Source organism: Lactuca sativa, chromosome 5, assembly GCF_002870075.4.
Source record: "Lactuca sativa cultivar Salinas chromosome 5, Lsat_Salinas_v11, whole genome shotgun sequence".
NCBI classification, from domain to species: domain Eukaryota; kingdom Viridiplantae; phylum Streptophyta; class Magnoliopsida; order Asterales; family Asteraceae; genus Lactuca; species Lactuca sativa.
The window spans coordinates 342,799,784-342,812,757 of NC_056627.2; the positions used below are offsets into that span (position 1 = coordinate 342,799,784).

The following is a 12,974-nucleotide window of genomic DNA, read 5'->3' on the forward strand; positions in this document are numbered from 1 at the left end:
TAGGTGCATTTTAGTTAGTTAAGTTAGTTAGGTTATAAATTATAAAATTAGTGGGTACTTTTGTGCACATCAAGTTTTTGACGACGTTGCCGGGGAACGGCTTAGTTAATTATTAGTTTGTTTGCTTTAAATTGATCGATCCTTTTTGTAGGGTAAAACCTGCAAAAAGTTTTTTTTTTTTTTTTTTTTTTTTTTTGCATTACAGGACTCACGACGTGAGCCTTATAGCTTACGACATGAGAACTGAAGTTCTTAGTTTTATTTATTTTAGTTTGTCTTTCTTAGTTCAGTTTTATGTTATTATTTTTTTGTTTTATTTCAGGAGTTCATGACCAATGGCTCTAACACACCTTTGGTGCCACCACTTGAAGATCCCGAGTCTGCAATTCACAAAAAGAAGGATAAGAACGTGAAAGAAGATCAAACACCAAAGAAGATGCCCTTACAAGAACTTAAGTCAGTATTCTCAAAGAAGTCGGGAAAGAAGACGGAAGGATCAAGTTCATCTTCAAGGGACAAGAACAAGGTTGAAGACTTAGACCAAATACCTATCCCGAACGAATCTGAATACGAATCCGAAGCCAAGTTTGGACTTTATACAAGTGAACCTGAGAACGAGCCAAGGAACTAGATGGCAAACATTCAAGAAATGTCTATGGGAGCTTACAGAAAGAGAATTAGAGATGATAATGGTCCAGGTTTAGTACAACCTGCCATTCTTGCCACTGCCACATTCGAGCTGAAAGGACATATCCTTTCTGCACTGAAGGATATCCCATTCCATGGAAAAGATCATGAAGATGCATTTAAGCACTTAGATGAAGTCAACGACATTGCTGATTATTTCAATGTCCCGAATGTGAATAGAGATACCGTCTTGCTAAGGATGCTACCAGTCACTTTCAAGGGAGCAACAAAAGATTGGTTAAAAGCACTACCACAAGGTACAATCACTACTTGGGCTCAAATGCATGAGCAATTTCTAGATCAATTCTGCCCACCATCCAAGATAGCTAAACTCAAGAAGGCAATAGCCAATTTTGAGCAAAACCCGAGGGAGTCACTTTACGAGGCTTGGGAGCGCTACAAGGGGTTATTAAGCAATTTTCCTCAACATGACCTTAACATTCAACAAGAAGTGTCCATAGTCTATGACGGGGTCAATGTGATGACTAGGTAACTCCTTGATTCTCAAGGACCACTTACAAAGAAAAATCCGGGTGAAGTCAAGGAATTAGTTGAAGAATTTGCAAAGCATTCTCGTGAATACCACAATCCAAGGAATGAAGGAGTAAAGGGAGTTGGTAGTGCACATTCTGAAGAGATGGCTGCTATGATGGCAATGCTAAATAATATGGACCGAAGGCTGACCCAAATGGACCAATCAATTCATCCAATTAGAGTTGGTTGTGAAAGATGCAGTAGGCCACACTTGACTAAAGATTGCAACTTGGATGAATATGGGAACAAGAAGGCTCAAGTTTGCTACTCGAGTGGGGACAAGTATGATGAAGACTGGAGGAAACCAAAGAAAGAGTGGCTGACATATGATGAGTATAAAAGGAAAAAATAAGAAAATTTTAAGCAGACAGGCTGAGGCTTCTACCAAAAAGAGCAACCACCAGCCGAGAAGAAAGTAGACTTGGAAAACTTGTTGACCCGATTTATGGAAGCATCCGAGAGAAGACATGATGATACCGATGCAGTGCTAAAGGGACACATGAATATGATGAAAGAACAACACAAAATGATGATTGACCAGCAAGCTTCATTAAGAAATCATCAAGAATCGATTCATAGTTTAGAAGTCCAAGTTGGTCAACTCACTACTTTAGTGAATAATAAATTGTCTTCACAACTTCCCGAAAAAAAGCTTAATCCCATGTTATGGCTATTGATACTAAAGAAGAGGCAATCTCTAAGTTTTTAGAGGCACTAGAAATGGAACCAAAGTAGCCTGATCCAAAGCCGAAGAAGCCGAAGCTAGAAAATAAAGACATTGTTGGAACACCAGACTCACGTCGTGAGCCCACTATGCTCACGTCGTGGGCCCATTCTGCACAGAAAAATTATGTATATGTTCCAGCTTATAAACCACCTTTTCCATTCCCGTCTCGAGCTAATCTCAGTCCACTGGAAAGAGAACATTTGGAGTTTATCAAGCAAGTAAAGGGTATTCCGATTAATACTCCTTTTATTAATTCGCTTTCAAAAATTCCAGCATATGCGAAGCTCCTACAAGATCTTGTAGACACCCGACAACAGTTGAAGAAGAATTCTAAGGTTATTCTTAGTGAACAAAGTTCAAGAGTTGTATTGGGAGAGCTGCCTAAGAAGATGGGAGATCCAGGCCGCCTCACTTTTCCATGTGAGTTTGGAAACAATTTGAAGACTTATGATTTAGCTGATTCTGGGGCTAGCATAAATTTAATGTCGTACTCCTTCTATCAAAAGCTGAACATTCAGAAAATGAAGACTACAAAGATGACCATCCACATGGCCAATTGTTCGGTAACGCAACTAAGAGGAATTGTAGAAGACATCCTTGTTAAAAATGGGAGATTCATTTTCCCTGTTGACTTTGTTATTTTGGATATGAAGGAGGATGCTAATGTCCCAATCATTCTTGGTCGCCCCTTCCTAAATACTGTTGGTGCTTTGGTGGATGTTCGTGAATCCAAGCTTACGTTGAGGGTTGGTGATGATAAGGAAAATTTTGGAATGCAAGATGGGTTTTAAGGATATGATGTTAAAGGTGAAGTGTTCAATATTGATGAAGACAATGAACTTGAAGAATTAGAAAAACTCATGGAGGAAATCAAGACACTTAATCAAATCAAACGCACTAAACCCAGAGCATCCATTTCGTTTCTCGTTGAAGTCATTGCTTACACAAAACCAACATCTTGGGTAAGTAAGGAAAGTGATGACATGTCCAGTGATGAAGAGGAGGTTACATCAAAGGTGACTAGCCCAGTGGTGAAGGAGGAGGAGGATATTATGAAGCTTAAAAATGATGAAAAATTGAAGACTCAAGGGATCAAACGCAAGCTCGATGGAAACGAAGTCAAGGCTAAAAAGGAGAATTCTAAAAAGGCATATATTCGTCGAGTGCAATCTTACAAGAGGCGTTTCAAGGAGAAGAAGATCCTGGTGGTGGACTCATTTGAAGATTCAACGTAGGATGCACAGAGTCCGACTCAAGACTCCTCAAAAAGAAGCGCTTCTCGGGAGGCAACCCGAGTTTGGTTTGCGCTTTCTTTCTTTTTCTTTTTCGTTTTTGCATTCTTAGTTTTAGACCTATCGATCATATCATCCAACTCACTTTATTTATAATTAAACACTGAGTGTGGGGTCCTAAAAATGAAGTGATAAAATTTATGGAATATAATAAAAAATTTAGGATTAATAAAAAATTTATTATCATACAGTATTCACGACGTGAGTTTGGAATATAACGGACAATATATCATTGATCCATAATTAGCCCATTTTCTAATTAAATTAAATGGCCCAATCTTTTTAAGACCAGTCCACTTCTGATGTAGATTGAATGACCCAAAATTAAGCCCAGATAGGACTCACGACGTGAATCCTTAGGGATTCCCGATGTGAACAGTAACAAACACGGAACCACAGAATAAAACACAGATTCAACTTTGACCTACCCTCATTCTTTATTCCCCATGAAGTGAACACGGTTTTTTGGTCCCCCATTGCACTGATTGCGGCTGTTTTCATCCTTAAATCATCTTTGGCTTACATAATCCTCCAAAATAGGTACATTAATCTTCTCCCCAATGTTTGTTATTGCTTTAATTACTAGATTTAGGGGTTAGGGTTTACTTTTCTTTAGATATAAAAAAATTGATACCCTAAATGTTGAAATCGTTACTGCATGAGCCTGAAATGTATTTAGAAATGATCTAGAATAAAACCCCGAGTATTGTATTGGTCCGATTTGTACAGAAATTGGACAGATTCACGGTACGATGACGAACTCACGACGTGAATTCCTAGGAATTCACGACGTGATGTCTAGACTGGACAGTTTCCAGTTTCTTTTATTTCTAATATGTTGGGTTGTTTCTTTTGGTTGTGTTTGCTGTTTGTTGTTACATTTATGGCTCCCAGAAGGGAAATTCCAGCCGGGCTTGCTAGTCTCCACCCGTTTTACGTCTTTCCAATGAATAGGTTACAGGATGTATATACGCGTTGGAACAACCAGCTAGGATGGTTGTTCAACCGGGAGATTGCTGTTGCACCCACTATTGACTGGGCACGTTTGAGGGAAGTCGGGCTTATGGATAGGCTGTCCCCATTTCTTGCTAAAATATTTATTGGAGATGGTTTTTCATTCACTTGCTCGGGATGGCTCAATCTTTTCCGTGTCCAAGAGCGGGTCTATAAGGAGTTGTGTGTAGAGTTTTTCTCCACAGTGACATTCCAAGAGAATGTCCAAGATCCACATTATCAGCAAGCAATGGTCATTCGTCTCGGGGGTGAGTATCGAGAATGTAGCCTCATGGAGTTTTCTTGGAGGGTTGGTATATATGATCACCAAGAGGCAATGACTCCTGAATTTGGAATGCTTTTGAGGGAGGAAACTAGAGGTTATGCGGATGGTGTCACATGATTTGATTTTTGGCATTCTATTGCATCCGGGATATTCAATTCCGGAGTGTCCCCCAGAGTAGCATTCGATCTCCTATCCACCAAGTACTACATCGCTTCATCACTTTCTCCATCAATCACAGAAGGCATGGGGACAAGGTAAACAAGCAGAATTTATTCTTCTTATGGTGTATATTGCAGTCGGGAGTGTGTTGCAACATTCCCTACTTTTTGGCACGCTTCCTGGCTGACTCTGCTGCCAGTTCTCGCCCTGGGAGCCCTATTTGTGGAGGGAAATTTATTTCACGCTTGGCTTGGTTGTATGGGTTGCTTGATTCCGGTATCACTCGTTCCATGACTTGCATGAATGGACATGAGTTTAGTATGGATTATTTGGAGACCATGCGGGTGGTCAAGAATTATGGAACTCACTGGGGTATTTTGGGGTCGGATGATGAGGATGGTGGTGAGCAGCAGGGTGATCAACCCGCACCACAACCAAGGCCGAGGAGAAGGAATGTTAGAGGGAAAGGCGAACGAGGGCAGCCGGTGCATCCACCCGCACCCATGGTAGGATCACATATTGGGGATGATATGAGATGGTATTTTGACCAGCTTTCCTTGAGCGTGAACTGGATTGGAGGGACTATGGAGAATATGGTTCGACACTTCAATGTGGAGAAACCTCCTCACCTGGGTTATCATTACCTAATTTGCCATAGGATAAGTGAATATCGAGGCCAAGGAGGAGATGGGGCAGGCACTAGTGGAGCTCGGGAGGAAGAGGAAGATGATTGATCACTTGTTTAGTTTTTATTTAGTCTTTAGTTTTTAGTTTGTTTGGTTTTGATTTGTTGGTTTAAAAACATTGTATGGATTGTTAAACACTTGTTGGATTACTATTAGGTTACTTTTATTTTCTTTTGGATGTTTGAACTGCAACTTGCTAAGGAGTCTTAGGAAGGGAGTAAAGCCGAGTCAAGAGTTGTGATCGTCTAGTCAAGAGTCGTTACGAGTCTAGAGTTAAGATTCGAGACCCACAATTAAAAATAAGTGTGGGTGAGTCAATAAAGAGGATGAAATTAGCAAGGAGTCATAGAAATTTTGCATTCAGAAGTGTCTTTATTAATTTGGATATTGGAGTGGGATGCTAAAAGTAATAAGAAGAATGGGCAGTTTCATTTTTCAGTCGCCTAGTTTTCACGACGTGAGCATCTACTATTCACGTCGTGAGTTGGGTTCCAAGGGATTTCTGAATCCGCATTCCTATGACTTCACGTCGTGAGCCTATCTTATTCATGTCGTGAATTTCCCATTTTCACAAAATTCGGTGTTTTTATGACGAGCATTCTGGCCATTTCCTTTACTATACAAAGTGGCATATGCTTTCCCACATTATTGTATAGATTTTGAAGACTTACACCATTCTTATGGTAGATTGAAGTTTCGATTCATTTTTTTCGCTTGTTGGCTCACTTACATCTTTCGCGAGTTCAAGTCCAAGTTCCTATTTAGATGAAGTTCCGTATTCAAGATGCATATGCCAACTACACGTTTGGAGTTCGATCTTGCTACTTCTATCCCAGGGGAGTCTGTTCTTTTTTCTCCCTTTTATTGCTTTTAATTTAGTTTATGCATACAATGAGGGCATTGTATGTAATAAGTGTGGGGTAGGGGGTCGAAAAAGTAAATTGCTAGAAATTATAGGAAATTTTCAAATTTTCATAGGTTTGAAATAATAATCTAATTAGTTCTAGTAATAATAATTTAAACTTAAGTTGCTAGTATTGCTTTAGGATGATCTGATGAAAGCTCAAATGTTTAGTTGAGCTGATATACGTTATAGTGCATTTGTGGCCTCCTTTATTCTAGTGAAATCATGGGACAAAAACACAAACTCGCTTAGTTTGAGGAATGCGATATGTTTAGCAGCCTAAACTTGAAATGTATCCAGGAAAGTTATGTAATAACCAATAAAGGTTGAAGTTAAGCGCCCCTGCTTAAGCATGTAGGTTTTTGAGTGATATAAAAAAAATTGAGATACATGTAAAAAAAGAGAGAAATTACCAAAAGTAAAGAAATTGAAGAATTTTGGAGCATAAAAGTATCAAAGTATGAAGATCAAAGATCAAAATTCTGAAGTCTCAAAATTTGAAGATACGAAAGTTACGCACAAAGGTGGTGAATTCAAAGAAATCAAAGATCAAATATCAAAGAAAAGAAGAATTCAAGAGCTCCAAGTTGTGGTATCTTCTAAAAAGTTGTAATTCTCTAGTTTATGTATGCTTGGGTAGCTTTACAAAAAAATACCTTGAGGTTAAGGTAGTCTTCTACGGATGGATTCAGAGGGTTGCATAAAATGAGCATTGTTCAAAAGAAGTGGGTGCATGTTTATGAGGATTGTGAGTATTTAGAATTGAGGGGGTTACTTAGGAAAAATTTTAGACACAAATGCATGCGTTGAAGTCTTAGCATAATGGCTAAGCTTGAGTTAGATCGTTCTATGTGATATTGGTGATGAAGGTTTGATTTAATAATTAGATTTGCTTGAGGGCAAGCAAAGAACAAGTGTGGGGTATTTTGATATTGCCATATTTATACGCATTTTAGGCAATATTTATTTACATTTCTATTAATATTTTGGTTATTTGCATAGAATAATGGTACTTATAAGTTTAAATTGTTATTTTGCAGCCAAATAGAAGCATTTTCGAAGATAGGGACTGAAATTGACAGAATATGGAACTTTGGAGATTGAAGAAAAGAAGAACGGAAAAAGTCAGCAAAAGACGCATTCACGACGTGAATAATTCATGATTCATGACGTGAGTGGAGAATTCTAGAAGATATACATGCGGGTGAAAGAGTCCTTGCCGAACATGCTTATCCATATTCACGACGTGAATCTTTATGGTTCACGACGTGAACTCGAGAAATCAGAAAACTATAAATTCCCTTGCCCATTACGACTTGAGAAGTTTTTGGTTGATTGAAAGGTTACCTGAAGAAGATTTTGAGCAGAAAAAGAGTTCTGGAAAAGGATTTCAACATCAAAAGGAGTAAAGGTTCATAATTAGTTAATTAGTTTAATAGTTATGAACATGTTTGATAATTTGATTCGTTTTTGCTTACTTGTTACTATGAGTAGCTGAATCTAGCAGCTCTTTTCTAGCTAGATGAAGCTTCTGAATTATGTTTTAGCTTAATGACTATTGAATTTGATTAGTTGGTAAATTGCTTGTGTTTGATTATCATTACCTAGCATGTTATTTTAGTTTCTTAGCTGTTTAAATTTTTGTTCTGTGTAGCTTAGTGACCATTAAATTACATGAACTTGAAACCTAGTGATTTAGTGAACATTGAATTGCTAGAGCTAGGATCGACCAAAATCTTAGATAAGTAATAAAAGTAACTAATTTAGCTGTGCTAGAGGACATAAATTATGACCATAATTGTGTTTGCTTAGATAAATCTTACATAGCTCACCTATAATTCATAACTAATTCTGTGTTTTGCTTATGTGTGATCATACAAGATAGTTCATGAATTGGCAAAAAGATTAGTAAATTTGAAATTGAATTGCTAATTACATAACAATTGGTGACCAACTTTGATAATTCTTAATTATTAGCTAAACATAAATAAAGAAGTGGATTCAAACTAGACAGGAGTGTTTTTAATTAATTAATTGAATTCTGAGATTTAAGTTCGTCTGGTCTTGCAAAATCAAATAAAACCCCATCTTTGCTCTAAAATTAGGTTAATTTAGTAGTAGATAAATTAATTAGTTAACATTGTTCCCTGTGATCGACACCCGACTTACCCAACTATTCTATAATTTGACTAGGTACACTGCCTAGGTGCATTTTAGTTAGGTAAGTTAGTTATGTTATAAATTATAAAATTAGTGGGTACTTTTGTCCACATCAATATATATATATATATATATATATATATATATATATATATATAGTATAATTACAATATCTAAAAGTCTATCCAAGTAACCAAACTCATTAGTCATTAGTTGGTTGAAATTGTATTTTTTTTCTTCTTCTTTTATCTAATTTAACCTTGTATATAATTTTTTCTCATTTTTTTAATCTATTTTACCTCAAATATTACTATGATAATTTTTACTACTTGATTTTTCATGCAAGTATTTAAATTTGGTGGAAAATTTGTTTATAATTTTTATGCAATCTGTGAATATTTTTATGTTTTTTTAAATCTTCAAACTTATGTTTGTAAATTGAAATATAGAGTTTTTATTTACTTAAATTTTTTCATAATAAAATAGAAAAAAAAATCCCTGATTCTCCGCTGGGGATCCCCAGTCCTCGTTGGGGGTGTGGATTGGTATTCATTTATATTCCCTGGTGGTGATGGTGATGAGGATAGGGATTGAAATGAGGATTTGTAGATGTGGATGAAGATTGAGGTCCCCAATATTCCCTGCCCCCGTTTCCATCTCTACATGCGGGAGACTATCATATGTATTCTCAAGGTTAAGAAACACGATGTGCAGATCCCTATTTCTTTCTCTATATTTCTCCCCTAAGATGTCGTAATATATGAGTCCCTCGGTCGTAGACCTCCCAGACATGAAGCCAAATTATTTTTCTCTAATGCCCTGGTGTTTAAACATTTTCAAATTCATCTCTTGGTTTTAAAGTATGTCATTTTGGTCCTTGTTTTGGAAGGAAGTAGTTGCAAGAATCCCTAATAGCAAAATTGTAATTTTTGGAGGAGTGGTATGCTAAGCGTACTAAGGTGTGCCCTAGTACGCTGGTTTGTACTCTTGTATGAAAGAAATCCTAAGTTTTAGGGTTTGTGGGGTATTTAAGCACCTTTATGGATCATTTAGCCTCATATTTTCAGCCTTTAAGCCCTTGAGTTGTTTTTGGCAAACCCTAACCCCATAAGATAGTGTCTTGAGCTAAAATTGTGTTCTCTGTGTGCTTAATTAAGAAGGAGTCGCATCAAGGAGATTAGTAGTTGAAGCAAGCTTGTATCATCACCTTCTTGGGAAGCTCCAGAAGGTAAAAAGTTGCTACCTTTATGCTTTGTTTGCTTGCATCTCATTTTGGTAGCTTTATGATGTTCTTTTTGTCGCAAAAGTCTCATTGTTATACATGTTTTGTTTTGGTCGTTTTTGGCTGTCCTTTTAGACCCTAAGAAGGGTTATAAGCCATAAAAATGACGTCCCTTTAGCTAGTTTGGCTCCATACTTCTTGTAGAAGGTATTAATGGATTAAGACCTTGCATTAAGGACTTTTTGGACGTGGAAAGTCATAAAGTTAGGAACTTTATGACCCTAGTATGCCTCTGGACCTTGGATCTAAAGTATGAGCTCTAGTGCTAAAGCAATTAAGCACTTAGGAAGAAATTGAGTCTTGTGAGGGTACGCCCCGTGTAGGGAGGTGTACGCCACGTGTACCCAATTTGGCACCCTGATGATAGATTTTGCGCAGCCTCGTGTACGTTGAGCGTACCTCCGGAGTACGCCCCACGTACGCGACAGTTTTGGGCCTCTTCGTTTTGGGATTAGATTGTCTTGGGCCACCTGGATTTTATGGTTTGGGATTTTGTTTTGTTGGGCTTTCTTGGGTGAAGGCTCAGGAAAAGAATTGGGCCCAATTTGAATAATTGGGCCATATTTGGGCCTTAGATGTTTGTTTTGGATTTTAGGCCTTTGGTTATCTAGTTTAGGCCTTAGCTTTGGGCTAAGCTTGAGAAGGGTAAAAAGGTCTTTTATCCTAATTTGGACTCATAGCGTGAGTCAGGGGCTAGACGTTGAGGGTTGTCTTTGTGGTATTTGATAGCGCGTGGATCATAACGGATCTGTAGTTAGAGATTATTCATGGGATCAGTTGTGATGAGGTGTTGTCTTAATATTGGCAATTCGGGGATCTGGCAGCCAGCAGCCAGGGATCATCTTTATGTTCGGCAGTGCGAGGTGAGTCTTCCTCGCTATACTCTCGGGTCGAAGGCACCAAGGCCGACCCAATGATTTGATAACCTGATATTGTTGATATGCTGAGTATAGAATAGATTTGCATGATTATGCTAGTTGTCGATATGTTAGTATGGTAGATATGTAGGACTACCTATGATTCTGTCTGTATGATGATTCGTGGCAAGTCGAAGGCTTGACTGTACACATCCTCGATTTTACAACAGATTGGATCTTGGGAGACACTAATTTTAAATCATGTTTTGGAGACAATGTTTTTGTAAACACTTTTGTTAGTAAATGGGTTGTTTTGAAAAGTTTAAATTTGTTAAAATTTTTGGGATGTTACATTTTCTGATATCATGGTTTTTTTCTTAACCTAGCCTTTAAAACCCTATCCATAACTTCATGGTATGACAAAGCATTTTAATACATCTATAGTTACCACAACTTTATGCATCCATCTATTTCATAAATTGACATTACAATACTAGATCTCCACTCATTTTGCATGTTGGCCGACTCTAAAATAACGTTAAAGAGGTTTGTCAACCAATGTACTCTCTCCTTTCCTAGGCACAACCACACAACAATATGGATTTGGTTCGGGCCAATAGATTTGTCCCTCATCCTCCTTAATGCCCTTTTCACTTCTTCACTTCCAATCCTAATGATGGTAAATATCATTACAAATTTGTATCAACAAAATTTGTTAGTAGCAAAACAAGTTGCTAGCAAGTATAATTGATATGATATTGATTGCAAAATATGTGTACTATATAGTTGGTACGATACATGGTTTAAACCGTTATTGTATCACGTCCTTCCTAGCTAAAAGTGGGCTGATTGGCTCAAATTTTTTTAGATCTTCCCCACACTACTAGAAAAAAGACCTTTAATGACACGCTTTTTACGACACGCGATAATTAACGATACGCAAAAGGACGTGCCCTTAAAATAGTGTCATCTCTCCAAAAAATTTAAGGATTTACGTCACGCTTTATTGCGTGCCCTTAATTTAGTGTCTCAAGAAAAAAAATTAAAAACACGGAGGGCGCTTTATCTTAAACACGCGTCGTCTGTACCCGTCGCTTTATAATTTTAATGAAACGCGCTTTTAGTAGACAAGGGGGGAAATGAAATCCCCAAAATTTTGAAAACCCGCCTTTTTTTTTCTATCTTCTATCTATCTTTCATCTTCAACCTAACAAGGACGAGCATTGCACTCTTGATTTCCCTAACTCTTTCTCATTTTCTTATTCAAACTTGAAAGAATCGAAAAAAATCTATGAATTTTGAAGCCTAAAGAATCACAACAACCGACTTCATTACATCTTCATCTTATTCACATTATCACTTCGAATCTCCTACCCTAATTTTCCCTCAGCAACAATTCTAGCAGCTTCGCAGACATGGCTCAAAAACCCAGATGGGGCGAATTGGAGGAAGAAGCTGATGGCGGTGACTATGATTATTTGTTGCCGCCGAAACAGGTTATTGGACCCGATGAACACAGGTTGAAAGTACAAATTCAACGACGAAGGTAATCGGGTTAAGATTACCACCACTACACGCATCCATAAAATCGCTAATGCTCGGCTGAGCAAGCGCGCCATGGAGAGGCGTTCTTGGCCTAAGTTCGGTGATGCCGTTCAAGAGGACGTCGGCGCCAAACTCACCATGGTTTCTACCGAGGAAATCATCTTTGAGCGACCAAGGGCTCCAGGTACGTCATCCCTAGATCTGAAATTTCAGATAATTGTAACAATCCTTTATAATTATTTATGTGAAATTGTTAAGACATATGTAGTTGAAGATTTAGGGCACTAATTCTTGATTGAAGTGACCGATTAAGATGAACGCATTCAGTTCTCTCTTTTTCTTTTATTTGACAAGTTCCACCACATATGAACTTCATATGTGGGTTGCCCTGTTGCAAAGCTTGAAGGATGGGGACCTAAACGTGGGAGGAAAAACAAGAAGTAAGTTTGATTCTCTGTATCACAAGGCAATTGGAAGCATTTAGAGCTGGCTTTAATCAGGTCATCATCTTTTTCCAACATTCTAATATGCTAAATTGTTTATGGAATTAGAAAATATACAAAATAATTTTTTAAGCTAATATTTTATCTTATTACTATCAGGTTTTTGAGGCTTCAAGTTTACAAATATTTTCTACAAGTGAGTTGGATTATTTACTCTGTGGGCGTAGATTCATTCTTGAACCCTAAGTTGACCTCCTGAGGAAACTAGAGGAAAAGTATCAGGTAGATTCATTCTATATCTTATATATATTTTTGTTACATGTGACATGGGTGTTTGAGTTTTCTAGGGCTATTTTTGACTTTTTCTAAAACTTACCCTACGTTCTACTCTTGTTCTAATGACTAGCTCTGCTGAAGCA

General features: G+C 37.6%; 1 protein-coding gene and 1 non-coding gene across 2 annotated transcripts; one reads left to right on the forward strand and one right to left on the reverse strand.

The window, feature by feature from the left end:
* Positions 1-1,015: 1,015 nt before the first annotated feature.
* Positions 1,016-1,122, reverse strand: LOC111916526 (small nucleolar RNA R71). Its single transcript, XR_002858552.1, has one exon. It is a non-coding gene; the product is annotated as a small nucleolar RNA R71 (small nucleolar RNA).
* A 912-nt stretch (positions 1,123-2,034) lies between these two features.
* On the forward strand, positions 2,035-3,183 carry LOC111916502 (uncharacterized). The gene is made up of 2 exons (XM_023912169.1): positions 2,035-2,671; positions 2,756-3,183. Exons 1-2 carry the CDS (start codon positions 2,035-2,037, stop codon positions 3,181-3,183), a joined length of 1,065 nt encoding a protein of 354 aa, XP_023767937.1.
* Positions 3,184-12,974: the final 9,791 nt, after the last annotated feature.

Coding starts and splice junctions, on each gene's coding strand:
- LOC111916502 (XM_023912169.1), top strand. CDS start 2,035: ATGCTCACGTCGTGGGCCCATTCTGCACAGAAAAATTATGTATATGTT. Junction 2,672..2,755: donor TGGTGCTTTGGTGGATGTTC/GTGAATCCAAGC, acceptor ATGATGTTAAAG/GTGAAGTGTTCAATATTGAT.